Below are 13333 nucleotides of genomic sequence, written 5' to 3'. Positions count from 1 at the left end.
AAAGTCTGAAGCATATAAGGCAGAATGTGAAGATTTGTTAAAAGCTGGTTGATGGGTAGACGAGTGTTCATTATTTTATTCTCTTTTCTGTGACTCTAAAATACATTATTAGGATAAAAGACAAGGACTTCTCTTTTCATGGCCTTTTATCATGCTAGAGAAGTTTCAAATTGTAGCTTAGATTAATTGCTTAGGTCAAAATAGTGTCAAAGCTGATGAGCGTCCACTTGTGCTGTTTATATAGATATTATTGTGAGATGGTAGTCGGTCTTTTTGTCATATAAATATTTGCTATCAGGCCCATTCTCTATTCTAAATGTATCTAGAGAATCTGAATGAGTGGTCCTGCTAGAAAAGGCCTCATTGACATACACGCTGTCTTTGGGGACTGAGATTCTTTCACAGAGCCCTACTAAATGGGGCTTGCTTGAATTTAGCCACTCTGTTGACAGAAGGAATCCTTAAGTTCTACAACCTGGAAGAATTCACACCAAAACTTGCAGTTCTGATGCCTCAAAAGTAAAGAACGCAGCTTTGCAGAAGAGGTTATCCAAGTGATCAGGTAATGTAGGTAAAGGCACTCAACCTCACTGGTCATCAGGGATACGCAAATTGAAACCCCAGTGTGACACCACTGCACACCCATCAGAGTGACAAGAATGGAAAAGACTAAAAATGCCAGTGTCTGCTGTCGTGCGTGTAAATCAGTTCAACCAGTTTGGAAACCCGTAGAATTATCTTCTCTCTCTCTCTCTCCTATCTTATATCCAACATAAATGCTCCTTGCATTAGTCCACAAAAGACATGGACAGAAATGTTCATGGAAGCAGTATTCATAGTAACCCCAAACTGGAAAAGACTTCAATGCCCACCAACTCTAAAATGGTTAAATAAATTGTGGTATATTTACATAAAAAATTTGATACAGCCACAAGCATGAATGAACTACAGCCATATGCAGTAATAGGACCCAAATCTCACAATCATGGTGTGGAGTAAATAAAGCCGGACAGAAAAGTATGCAAACTATATGTGTGTATTTATATGGCTAGGCAAAAGTGATCTGTGGTATTGGGAGTCAGGGTGGGGTTGCCCAGCTGGGGAGTGACAAAAAGGGGATTTGGGGGCAACTGGTAATACGCTCTTTCTTGATCTGGGTACTGGTTTCCCCGTTGGGTTTTGTTTGTAAAAATTCGTTGATCTATACACTTAAGATTGTTGCACTTTTCGGTATTTAAGTTTTACTTTAATTAAAAGTTAAAATATTGCCAGTAAAAATCCAATTATTAATTTTTTTTTTAAGTTTAAAAGCTAAGTAGTCACTGCTGACATTTAACAACTGCCTGAGCTAGTATGAGTCCAGACCAATACACAGGATCCTTCTGTTAGTTGTTCTGTTTGGTTTCAGATCAGGATCAGGTAGTCAGAGTTAGTCATTGCTAGTTACCCAGGTTTTTGTCTTCAGTCCATCTCAGTAGATGACATTAGTTTTCTCTCTGGTGATCTCACTGAGCCATTTGCTCTTGTTTAGTCTCAGTTACTTTCTTCTTTGGAGAGTGTCACTAACATCTGTTTGTTTTTTAATTAGGGCTGACAGCAGTGAATGTCTATCCAGTACCCAGTCAACTCACTTCTCTAGAACTTTCCCGGTGAGTGTGTCTCATGAGAGTGGTGCTTGTTTGATTATTAATATTTAAGAGTTAGATGTGGATACTTTGGTAGTTTTGAGGTATAAGAGATCTAATACATTGAAATATTTGGGTAGCCTAGAGAAGGGAGAAAGGATGAGTGGAGGAATACTTTTAATTGCCATACCATCTATTTCAAGGGAAGGTCCTCTTGAAACAGAAAGGTGCCTGTGAATTACTCATTCTTAAAGTCTGGGAAATTATTTATTTATTTATTTAGTTAATTTTTTTAAAGATTTTATTTATTTATTTGACAGAGAAAGAGAGAGAGAGTTCACAAGCAGGGGGAGAGGCAGAGGAAGAGGGAGAAGCAGGCTCCTGGCTGAGCAGGGAGCCCAATGCGGGGCTCGATCCCAGGACCCTGGGATCATGACCTGAGCTGAAGGCAGATGCTTAACGACTGAGCCGCCCAGGCACCCCAAAGTCTGGGAATTTAGAATGAGATGCAAACAAAGAAGAACTTTTGTCTCCTTCATGGTAGTGATTTCCTTCTTGCTGATTAAATTCAGATAATTCTTGGTTTTTATTGCCTTATTTTAAAATTTTTATTCTCTTATTTTTTTTGGTATTCTTATGACCCATGTTGGTCTGATGGTCAGAGTGATATTAATTATATTCAGGATTTTATTACTTCCATTGGTGGTCAAGAACAAATATAACTGAGGTTTGCTTTCTTTCCTTTTTTTTTTTTTTTTAAACGCTGTTGGGAATTGAGGATTCGGTGGTTGAGTTTTATAGCCTAGTGGAGAGTTTGACAACCAAACAAGCAGTTATAGGGTAGCTTCTTAAACGCTGTGATTATAGAGTGATAGAGCAGGTAGAAGGTGGGTGGGGTCCTATATGGTCAGCATCAGAGATTAAATGAGATCCTAAATGCAAAATATTAGTATGGTGCCTGGCATAAAATAGTCTTTTTTTTTTTTTTTTTAAGAAGTTTTTCTTTTTTTTTTTTAAGATTTTTTATTTATTTTTTGACAGAGAGGGACAGCGAGAGAGGGAACACAAGCAGGGGGAGTGGGAGAGGGAGAAGCAGGCTTCCCGCGGAGCAGGGAGCCCGACGCGGGGCTCAATCCCAGGACCCTGGGATCATGACTTGAGCTGAAGGCAGACGTTGAACAACTGAGCCACCCAGGCACCCCTGGCATAAAATAGTCTTTCAGGAAATATTAACTCTTAGAGCCAGGTTTCTTTTTGTTGTTGTTACTTTGTTACCATTATTATTAAGCTGTTGTTCTAGATTTCCCTCCATCCATTTCTTTCTGTCATATCTTCTCAGCAAAACCCCAGCATGGGTCAGTACTAAGATTTACCTTCTCCTCTGGGCTTGATCATTGCTAAAGAAAATCATATGGACACCACTGTAAAGTCAGTTTCCAACCTCATCTGGAGCTTATCAGTCTCTTCTCTTGTCACGTCCTTCCAGTGTCCTGGGTATCTGCTCCACATTGCTCAGCTTCCCTCAGCTGCACTGCCCCCCATCTTCTTCACTCCAGAGCTTAGCTTCTCACTTGACTGGGAAAAGAGAGATAATCTTAGGTGATCTCCCTCAGCTTTTTCCCACCTTGCTTAAATGCATGGAGATTCATATCCATTCTCAGCTGCTTTCCTCTGTTCAAGTCCAGTGCAGCCTCTGGGCCCGGGATGGCATCCGCTTCCCTGCTCCAGACCTTGCTCTGTGAGTCACCACTTCCTCCCCTTACGGTATGGTCAGGGTCTTCCTTTTTCTCCGTCTGCCCACACTCACACCTCTTCTGTCTTAACAAAGACAGATACTTGCAACCCCTCTAAGTCCTATCTAGTTCTTCGCATTCCCTTTTTGTCCACATTTCTCAGGATCCTCTGTCCCCATTTGTTTATCCCATCACAGCTTGCTTTCGGTCTTCTCATCTGGAACTTCTCTATATTGACACTGTTAATCCTGCTCTCTTTTCTTCAAGCATGCTTTTTTCTCAGTTGCCTAATATGATCTGATTTTTTTTTCATGCTGCTTCGACCACTCCTGTCTCCTGCGTGTACTCTTCTTCCTCAGCCAGCCTTTCACAGGTCACTTATTCCGGGTCTGTCCTTACCTGCTGCAATCTCATGTGACAAAGTCTCATTTACTCCAGTGATTTCACTACACTTCGGCATCAGCATCACCTGGATCGCCAGCCCAGACCTCTTCTTCCAGCCTCAGACCCATGTGTCTACTTGTGCATTAGGCATTTTTGACCTGCCCGTCTCCAAGTACCTCACACATGTGCCAAATGAAACTCCTTATCCACTCCTCCAACCCTGGCTTAGCTTGTTGTCTTGTGTCTGCTTCAGCTTTTGGCATTATCATAAGATAGTCCTATCAGATGGACACCACTTGTGACTAATATTTCCAACCTTGTTTGGAGTCTACCAGTCCTTTCTCAGGGTATGATTTTTCTCCCTGGCTTTCTAGACGAGAAGCCTGAAGGTCATTTTTTATTCTTCCCTCTCCTCTACTCCCATGTCTAATTTATCTCCCAGTTGTTTTGATTTTTGCCTCCTAAATATTTCTGGAATCCCTCCCCTCCTTTCCATGTGTATTACCACCCATTTAGGCCCATACCATTTCTTGTCTGGAAATCTATAACAGCTTCCTTTTACTAAAAAAGAACCTCAGCTAGACCTCTGAGTATCCCCAGAGTGAGCTGTTGAAGGTGCAACACCGACTGTGTCTCCCCACTGCTTACAAACATTTCAGTGGTCCCCCTGTACCTGCAGGATAAAGTCACAACCTTCTGGACATGATTTAGGTCTCTCCAGGTTTTTTCTACCCCTGGGCTCCATATTTGCTGCTCTGGCGTCACCAGACTGCTTATTATTCCTCACATACATCATGCCATTTCTTTTCTTGTTGCTGCTCTAACTCATGTTGTCACCTCTTGCTTAGTATGTCTTTGTCATCTTGGGTCAGTGTACAACATTCCTCAGATTCTAACCCAGATGTCATATATCTTGGGGAGCTTGCCCTGATCCTTCACTAGGCTGTTGTAACAGTATCTACGCATCTCCTACAGCACCTGCTTCTTTCTGCCTCATTAGGTGATCTGTCCATCAATAGATCCTTTGAGCCTTAGCAAAGCTAAGTAGCATCTGAACATAGAATTTCTTGTGCTAAGTATCTGCCGGGTAGTCTGGGTCACGTTGTAAATGACTTGCAGCTTCCGCCACCACTTACCTTCTGTCCCCGCTTCCTCACTTGTATTCACTTGGTTCATTTTCTCTGCAGTTTCTTTCTCTTCTCCTCCAGTCATTCATTACCTGTGCAAATCCTACTCGTCTTTGAAAGTTTGTTTAGAATGCCACTGGTTTCATTGTCTTTCCTCACCCCATCTCTCTACTCTGTGCTTTCTGTAGTGCTCAGAGCCTCCTCAGTGTCTTCTTTGAGCAGATAGCATAATTGATCCAATATAATACATGTTCGTGTGTTTGTCTCTCTCTGCCTAGCTACAGCATTCATTGAGCACCTACTATATTCCAGGTGGTGTGCTAGGGATGCCTTGGGGAGAGTGCTCCTGTCCTCAAGGAGCTCACAGGCCAGTTAACAGATACCTTACAGACTAGTGAAATGAGTTCCACTTGTCATCTTCAGTGATGCCTTTTAATTATTTTCTGTAGAAATCTGCTAGAGTGTGTCCCTGACTGGGCCTGTGAAGCAAAGAAGATGGAAGTATTAGATGTGAGCTATAATCTTCTGACAGAGGTTCCCATGAGGTATGTGTGTGTTAATGTATGTATTATGTATATATGTATTTATTTGTGTGTTTGTATGTATGTGTAATTATTTTCCTAGATTTGGGTTGCCTTTTTTTTCTTTTTTTTAAGATTTTATTTATTTGAGAGAGAGACAGAAGGGGAGGGGCAGAGGCAGAGGGAGAAGCAGGGAGCCCGACATGGGGCTCCATCCCAGGACCCTGGGATCACGACCTAAGCCAAAGTCAGACGCTTAATTGAGCCACCCAGGCGCCCCTTGGGTTGCCTTTCAAAGGTATTTTCATTCATTTGTTTGATAAATATTGAGTACTTTCTGAGTGTAGGGCACTGTGAAGTGCTGTAAGGAATACAGTAATGGCTAATACATAATCTTGGCCTGCATGGAACTGCAGTAAGCGGATAGTTGGGATGACTTGTGCAAAGATAACTGTGATAAAATGTAACAAGAGTTATTGACATAGGTCAGGGATCTGATTGTGATAATAGATCATTTGTATTGGATAAGTTGTTAGGAACTGAGTAATGTTCTAAGAACCTCACTTTTATTATTAAAGCTTTAACCACCTTATTAGATAGATGCACTTACTCTCATCTTACAGATGAGGGAATGAAGGCCTGCAGCGGTTAGGTAGTTTGCCCAAGGTCACACTTGACTAGGAAATGATGGGAGCTGATATTTGAGTGTAGTCGTTCTTACTCTGAAGCCCTCACTCTTCATCATTACACTGGATGAATCAAATGTTTTAGAATTTCACAACTTTGAACAATTGGAGAAGCTTCATGAGAGATTTGCATATTTGATTTGACCTTTTACAAGATGGTGAAATTTCTGTATGCGGAGGGGGAGAGAGGGAGGTACCTGGGGTGAGGGAATGGAATATTCAAAAGCACTGAGGTGTGAAATGTGTGGGGTCACCTAGTGGAGTCTTCAAAATAAACTAGCAGCTTGCAACACAGTAGGTGTGAACACAGCCTTTGGAATCAGACCTCAGTTCAAATTAGGATATTATTTCCCACATTGAGTGTGAGAAAGTCCCTTAACTCTTCTGAACTTAATAGTGCAAATGGCCTAGGACATTTTAAACACTAAATAAGTAGTAGTTTTTGTTATAATAAATTCTGTTATTTATTATAGTTAGAGTTGATCCTTGAACAATGTGGGGGTTATGGGTCCCAACCCTTACACAGTTGAAAATCCACGTGTAACTTTTGACTCCCCCCAAAACTTAACTACTAAGAGCCTATTATAGACTGGAAGCCTTACTGATTACATAAACAGTCATGTTTTGTATGTTATATGTATTTTATACTCTATTCTTAAAGTGAGCTAGAGAAAAGAAAATCTCATTAAGAAAATCATAAGGAAAATACATTTACAGTACTCTACTGCCTTTATTAAAAAAAAAAAAAATCCACATGTAAATGGACCCATGCAGTTCAAATCCATGTTGTTCAAGGATAAACTGTATTAATAAACTCACTGAATTTTTGATGCTGTCTAGACTTATAATATAAATCAATTTATTCTAGAAATTGCTTTTTTTGCTTAGATCTGTTCTGTGTTGTTTGCTTTCATTAAGTCATCTTTTCCCAAAATGACCTTATAATGACTTCCTGGTGGGTGGTGGGTAAGCATATGGTCGTGGCCACTCTGTTGGCTCAGGTGCTTGCCGGTGATGAGACTGTCTAGGATAGGCTTCTGTTAGTTTACTGATTTCAGGGAGATGGTCAAGGGCAGACTAAAAAGAATGATTTAAGGAAGTTTTTCATTTGTTTCTTTGTACTGTTGCCCTTAGAATCCTTAGTAGCTTGAGTCTCAGAAAGCTGATGGCGGGGCACAACCAGGTGCAGAGCCTGCCAGAGCTGGTGGAGCACATCCCTCTCGAGGCGCTGGATATTCAGCATAACCTACTCACCAGGCTGCCAGATACGCTCTTCTCCAAGGCCTTAAAGTAGGTGCCGCAGAGTTTTTTTAGAAGAGAGAACCACTGGCAAGACAGACAGTATTGACTTGTCATTGGAGTGACCTTTGGAACTCTATTTACAGTGTTCGCTGCACGGCCCAACTATGGGTGGAGACTTACTTACATGAGTAATTGATATGAAATCAGATAGGGCACTCTTTGTATGACGCAGTAGTCTTTAACTCAAAAGTTGAAATAACCATCAAATACTGAAGAAGTTTTAGTGTTGTAAACAATGTCAAGCAGCTTGGGAAATTTCAAACAGGCTTTCATCTCTGAAAATGAATACATTTATGACCTCTTGAAGAAAAATTACAGCATTCGGATAAAGCTTTCTTGGGCAATTTTCAGCTTTTGCATATGGGAGAAAAGGATATATCACTAAAGTTAATTTAGTTTTTGCTTCTTGCTTTACCAGGTTATCATCAAGTTACATTCTTAATGTGCAGTGCTTTTTTACTAGCTACTTTGAAAACTGTGCATTTAAAGGTAACTTGTTCCAAAAGGTGTTATTTGCGTTCTCATTGTAAATTAACAAATAGTGTGTCTTCCTGCTACTTCCTATAATCTGGTTTATCTCATGCCTATGTCACCATTAAGTGAAAATTAGTTTTAATTATAGTCTTCTGCAATATTGTCTTCAGTATAGAAATGGAGAAAACAGAGATAAGCATTAGTAATTTAACATAAGGCTATATAGGATACATACAAAAGGCATTTAGCTCACAAGTGTTGAGGGAAATTTTCTTTTTGGAAAGTTTATATGGGATTTTAATGCGGTAACATTTAACTTTTTAATTAACAAGTATTTGTTAGTAATGCATAACACTGCATTTAGCTCTTTCTTTCTTTTTTTTTTTTTAAGAGAGAAGGGGAAGGGTAAAGGGAGAGAGAATCTTAAGCCGTCACAGGGCTTGATCTCACAACCCTGGGATCATGACCTGAGCCAAAATCAAGATTTGGATGCTTAACCGACTGAACCACCTTCTTTTTTTTTTTTCAAGATTTTATTTTTAAGGAATCTCTACACCCAGTGTGGGGATTGAACCCACAACCCCGATATCAAGGGTTAGATGTTTAACTGACTGAGCCACCCAAGTGCCCTCTTTTTGTTGTTGTTGTTGTTGTTTCTAAGTTTTTATTTTTAAGCAATCTCTACACCTAACATGGGTCTTGAATCCACAGCCTCAGGATCAAGAGTCACACATGCCACAGACTGAACCAGCCAGGCACCCCACTGCATTTAGTTCTAATGACAGTCTGAATAAAATTAGTTTACAACCTTAGAATTTGTAGTAAGGAGGCTACTTAGTAGTTACAGCAAACTGTCAATGATATTAATCTAATCCTAACTCTGCACAGAGAACTTGTGGGACATACAAAGATATACACACATACAAACTACCCTCAACAACTAAAAAGCTAATTAGGGATGTGGATCACATAATATGAAGAAGACTTAACACACAACAAGGTTAATAATAATAACTGTCTTTTATTAAGCATGTTCTATATATACCAAACACCATGCTGGGCAAATTTTTAAAATCCTACCATATTTTACCTGTTAGATTGGCGGAGATTAAAATGAATTATGATACTCAGTGTTGACAAAGGATTGAGCAAACGGACTTTCTTATATCCTTCTTGTAGAAGGTATAACTTGGTATTGCCTTTCTGGAGTTCAGTTTGACAATATATATACACAAATCTTAAAGATAGATGTATCTTTTGACCCTACAAATTCTGCTTCTGGGAATATAGCCTAAGGGAATAATTAGATAAGGACACAAAGTTGCTCATTATGATGTCTATAATAGCAAATAGTAGCCAACAGCCTGTATGCCCATTATTAGGGGACTTTCAGGGAATTGGCTAAATAAATATGATCCTGTTAAAAGTCAAAAACTTTTTTTTTTTTTTAAAGATTTTATTTATTTATTCATGAGAGACAGAGAGAGAGGGAGAGAGGCAGAGGGAGAAGCAGGCTCCCAAAGAGCAGGGAGCTCGATGCGTGACTCGATCCCAGGACGCTGGGATCATGACCTGAGCCGAAGGCAGATGCTTAACCATCTGAGCCACCCAGGTGCCCAGACAAAAACTTTTCTGAAGGGTGTCTTCACAATTGGGATATTTGTGAACATGACATTCAAAAACACCTTTTCCATGGACAACAGACAGTAAAAGATGAAACTAGGTTAGAATCAGGCCACTGCAGAAGCCTGGGAATACAAGCAAGCCTGAGTTCTTTCCTCTCTGCTTGGCTTGCATGAGTTGAATAAAAGGAACTTTGGTTGGGTGGATAGAATCAATTAGAAAAAAAATACCCTGAAGGAAATTACTTGTGTCACAAGTTTGGGAGCATGAAATGGCCCGTGTTCCATACTGAGATGGTATGATGGTAACAAATAACCATAAAGGAAATGGTGATTTGTGTGTGTTGTGTCAGTCTCAGATACTTGAATGCCTCTGCAAACAGTCTAGAGTCTTTGCCGTCTGCTGGCGCAGGCGAGGAGAGTCTGAGTGCTCTGCAGCTGCTCTACCTGACCAACAACCTCCTGACAGACCAGTGTGTGCCTGTTTTGGTGGGCCACCCACACCTGCGAATCTTGCATCTTGCCAACAACCAGCTACAGACCTTTCCTGCAAGGTAAGCAAATGCAAGCATTGTTCATTTCAGACACCCATGTAGGGTGAAATCTGCATTTGCCAGCCTACCTTACAGTTATCTTACTGGGTCCTCTTGCTTTATGTTGAGCAACTTGCTGGTGATTCCACTAGTTGAATGAGAGAATCTGATTGTACCCAGTTGTTAAATAGCAGTAACCAGAGAAGTCGTAGCTAAAATGCATTTAATTCTTTGTTCTAATTACTTAATAATGGTCTCAGAATTTTCAACCTATAAAAGTACAAGCTTAAGAAATACATTCTAAAAACAATTTTTTCTTTCCCTTGTCATTATAATATACTGTTGAGTGCATTAATTTATTCATCATATATATATGGCTATACCCACAAGAAAACATAAGAGAGATGATTAATGCTGTCAAAGTTGTAAACAGTGTCAGTGGATAAATAAATATCTTCCAAAATATATTTGATAAAATTTTGGAAAATTTGATGCCAGAAAAATCCACCTATACCATGAAAGTAGTCATTAAAAATCATGTTTCCTTTTTTAAAAAAATAATTTTATCTATTTATTTGAGAGAGAGACTGAGAGAGAATAAGCAACAGCAAGGTGAGGGGCTGAGCAGGGAGCCTGATGCAGGGCTCGATCCCGGAACACTGGGATCATGACTTGAGCCAAAGGCAGACGCTTAACTGACTGAGCCACCCAAGTGCCCCAAAAATCATGTTTTCAAAAATGAAGACCATAGGGAAATGACATTTGATATAATTTGAGTGAGATTATGTATATCATATAAAATTATGTTTGCTATAATTTGAAATTATATGTTTGATATAATTTGAAAACAAAACTATTTTGATTCTAATTTTATTTAACAGATTTTCTTAGAAATGTGATAAACTTAGAAAAATTCATAGAGATTATAATTTTTGTGAATGTTTATGAAATGAGGTATTTGGAGCTTATAGAAGACAAGCAGGATAAACTTGATTGCTTCTTTCAAAGAATTTGAACAATGGCTTTTAAAGTGAAGGCAGAATCTTGGGGTACCTGGGTGGCTCAGTCAGTTGAGCGTCTGCTTTCAGCTCAGGTCATGATGTCGGGGTCCTGGGATTGAGCCCCATGTCAGGGTTCCTCCTTAGCGGGGAGCGTGCTTCTCTTTCTCTCTCTCTCAAATAAATAAAATCTTAAAAAAAAAAAAAAGTGAAGGCAGAATCTTAATTTCAGCATGTGAAAGATCTCTTGAAATCCTATCAGATTAATTCCACTGGCCTCAGATATGTTCCTGTAAAGTGGAAACAACAGGCCATTGACAAGTCATACTGGTTTATGAAGCTTTTGGGAAATAGCAGATGTAATGCTCTGAAGTTGATGAATTCTTCCTAATCTGATGACAATTTTTTTAAATTATTTTTTTAATCTGATGACATTCTTATCGGAAGCATTAAAAGCAGACTGATACAAAACTTAAAATACATTAAAGATTATAAAGATAGGTTAGAAATAAAGATAAAAAGTAACAGGAGATTACACAAAATTAGACTACTCTGAATACAGATAATAAAACTAAATGGAATTTAGGAGCAGTATATTAAAGAAAATGTTTGTTCTATGCTGAGTCATAAACCCACTGTCATCTCCTGAACAATGTTTAATTACACAGGCACAGTCCAAATCTTCTGTTTCTTTTGGACTACTTTCAGAATCTAGCATAGTTCTGGGTGCTTAGTAAGAGGCTGGTGAGATAGGGATCCTGCATTTCGGGTTACAAATTAGGTCTAAGCAGGGAGTAGTATAAGAGAAAAGCATGAGATTTGGACAGGGGAACACTTTTGAAATGTATTGTTAAGTTAAAAAAAAAAGGCAAGTTCTTAAACAATATATAACATTTTTTAATTTGAAAAATATAGTTTATTGCATTAAAAAGGACAAGAATACCCTCCACCAGACTGTTAAGAGAGATTATCTGTGGTAGAAGGATTAAAAAGATTTTTTTTCTGTTTATCTCTACTTTTCAGTTTTTTTTCCAATGAGTATGTATTACTTTTGTAGTAGGAAAGAAAATAGTTTTAATTTACTGAGCTTAGTTATTCAAAAGTATTTATGAATTTTCTAGCAATAGAAATTATTTATGATACATGGAAAGGGTGGGATATAAATTTTATGTAAAACAAATACGCATATGAAAATTCTGAATATGCATCTAATTTAGCCAAAAGAGTAATAGTAATTTCAGATTGGTGGTATTAGTGTTTTATTTATTTTATTTTCCAAACTTTCTTTCCACGTTATAGGAGTTTATTATTTTTATAATTTTTAAATTAATAAATTATAAATAAATCAGAGCAATTTGTAATAATCTAGATAACGATGTTAGGCTGTCTGAAGATATTTTGCTTGCTGTGTAGAAAGCTTTGCTTAGTCCCACAAAACAGTGTGACTTGCTTATATCATAGTCCCTGGCACATTGCTGTATGCATAGCAAGCACTCCTGAAATGTTTACTGAAGATGGATTATGTTATGAATAGGTAGCTATAGAAATTTAACATTGAAAGGAATCTTAGTGATGATTTAGTACAACTTGTTTATTTTACAGCTGGGGATGTTGATGCCCACTGACATTAAATTATGCAGTATTGTGCAGCTAGTTAGTGGCCAAGCAAGTACCATAGTCATCTACCAGCCGTGGGCCAGTGCTGATTCAGCCTCTTCCTGTAAGACAGATCACAGGAACATGTTCATACCCACAAGACGCAACAGCTGTAGGAGAAGCAAGGGAAGCTTCCACACTCGAGACCCAGTGAGAGGCAGGTTAGGCTGAGACTTGGGGAGCAGTCACCTTGGGGAACCGTTCCCTTTGCTGGCGTCTGGCTGTTGGATTCCGACCAGCCCTCTGGCAGCGGGCCAGGCCGCCACTGCACTCTGGGTGGCTGCTGTCACCCCGGCTTGGCAGCTGCCCGTTGGGGGTGCACCGTGCTATGTGGCTGTTTCTTTTGCAGCAAACTAAATAAATTGGAGCAACTGGAGGAACTGAACCTAAGTGGCAACAAACTTAAAACCATTCCCACGACCATAGGCAACTGCAAAAGGCTTCACACCCTTGTGGCACACTCCAACAACATCAGCATTTTCCCCGAAATCCTGCAGCTGCCTCAGATCCAGGTACTTTTCTGTGACGGAATGGTGTCCTGCTGGGGAAATGGCAGGTCGTTCTCTTCTCGGCAGTTCGGGATCACAACAGATTTAATCGATTCCTGGGAAGAAATTCTTTCCTTTGAGGATATAGTAGGGGACTGAGTGTTAGGGAGTTAAGAATTCGCTG

The 13333-nt window shown here is 39.4% G+C and overlaps 1 protein-coding gene across 3 annotated transcripts in view; it reads left to right on the top strand.

Moving 5' to 3' along the window:
• PHLPP2 (PH domain and leucine rich repeat protein phosphatase 2) overlaps nt 1–13333 on the top strand; it is a 75312-nt gene that overhangs the window by 51578 nt on the left and 10401 nt on the right. For 2 of the 3 annotated variants that reach the window (XM_045890802.3, XM_045890803.3), the window contains 5 exons: nt 1589–1649; nt 5319–5414; nt 7211–7366; nt 9828–10028; nt 13011–13173. In XM_045890802.3, coding sequence (XP_045746758.1) covers nt 1589–1649; nt 5319–5414; nt 7211–7366; nt 9828–10028; nt 13011–13173 — 677 coding nt within the window. The remainder of the gene's footprint in view (nt 1–1588; nt 1650–5318; nt 5415–7210; nt 7367–9827; nt 10029–13010; nt 13174–13333) is intronic. The other variant, XM_064581690.1, reaches the window with a different exon arrangement.

Source organism: Mirounga angustirostris, unplaced genomic scaffold (genome assembly GCF_029215605.1).
Source record: "Mirounga angustirostris isolate CCGP_5_RB_7025 unplaced genomic scaffold, mMirAng1.0.hap1 SCAF_16, whole genome shotgun sequence".
NCBI lineage: Eukaryota > Metazoa > Chordata > Mammalia > Carnivora > Phocidae > Mirounga > Mirounga angustirostris.
The sequence above is the reverse complement of the archived record's forward strand: the minus strand, read 5'-3'. Positions and strand labels throughout refer to the sequence as shown.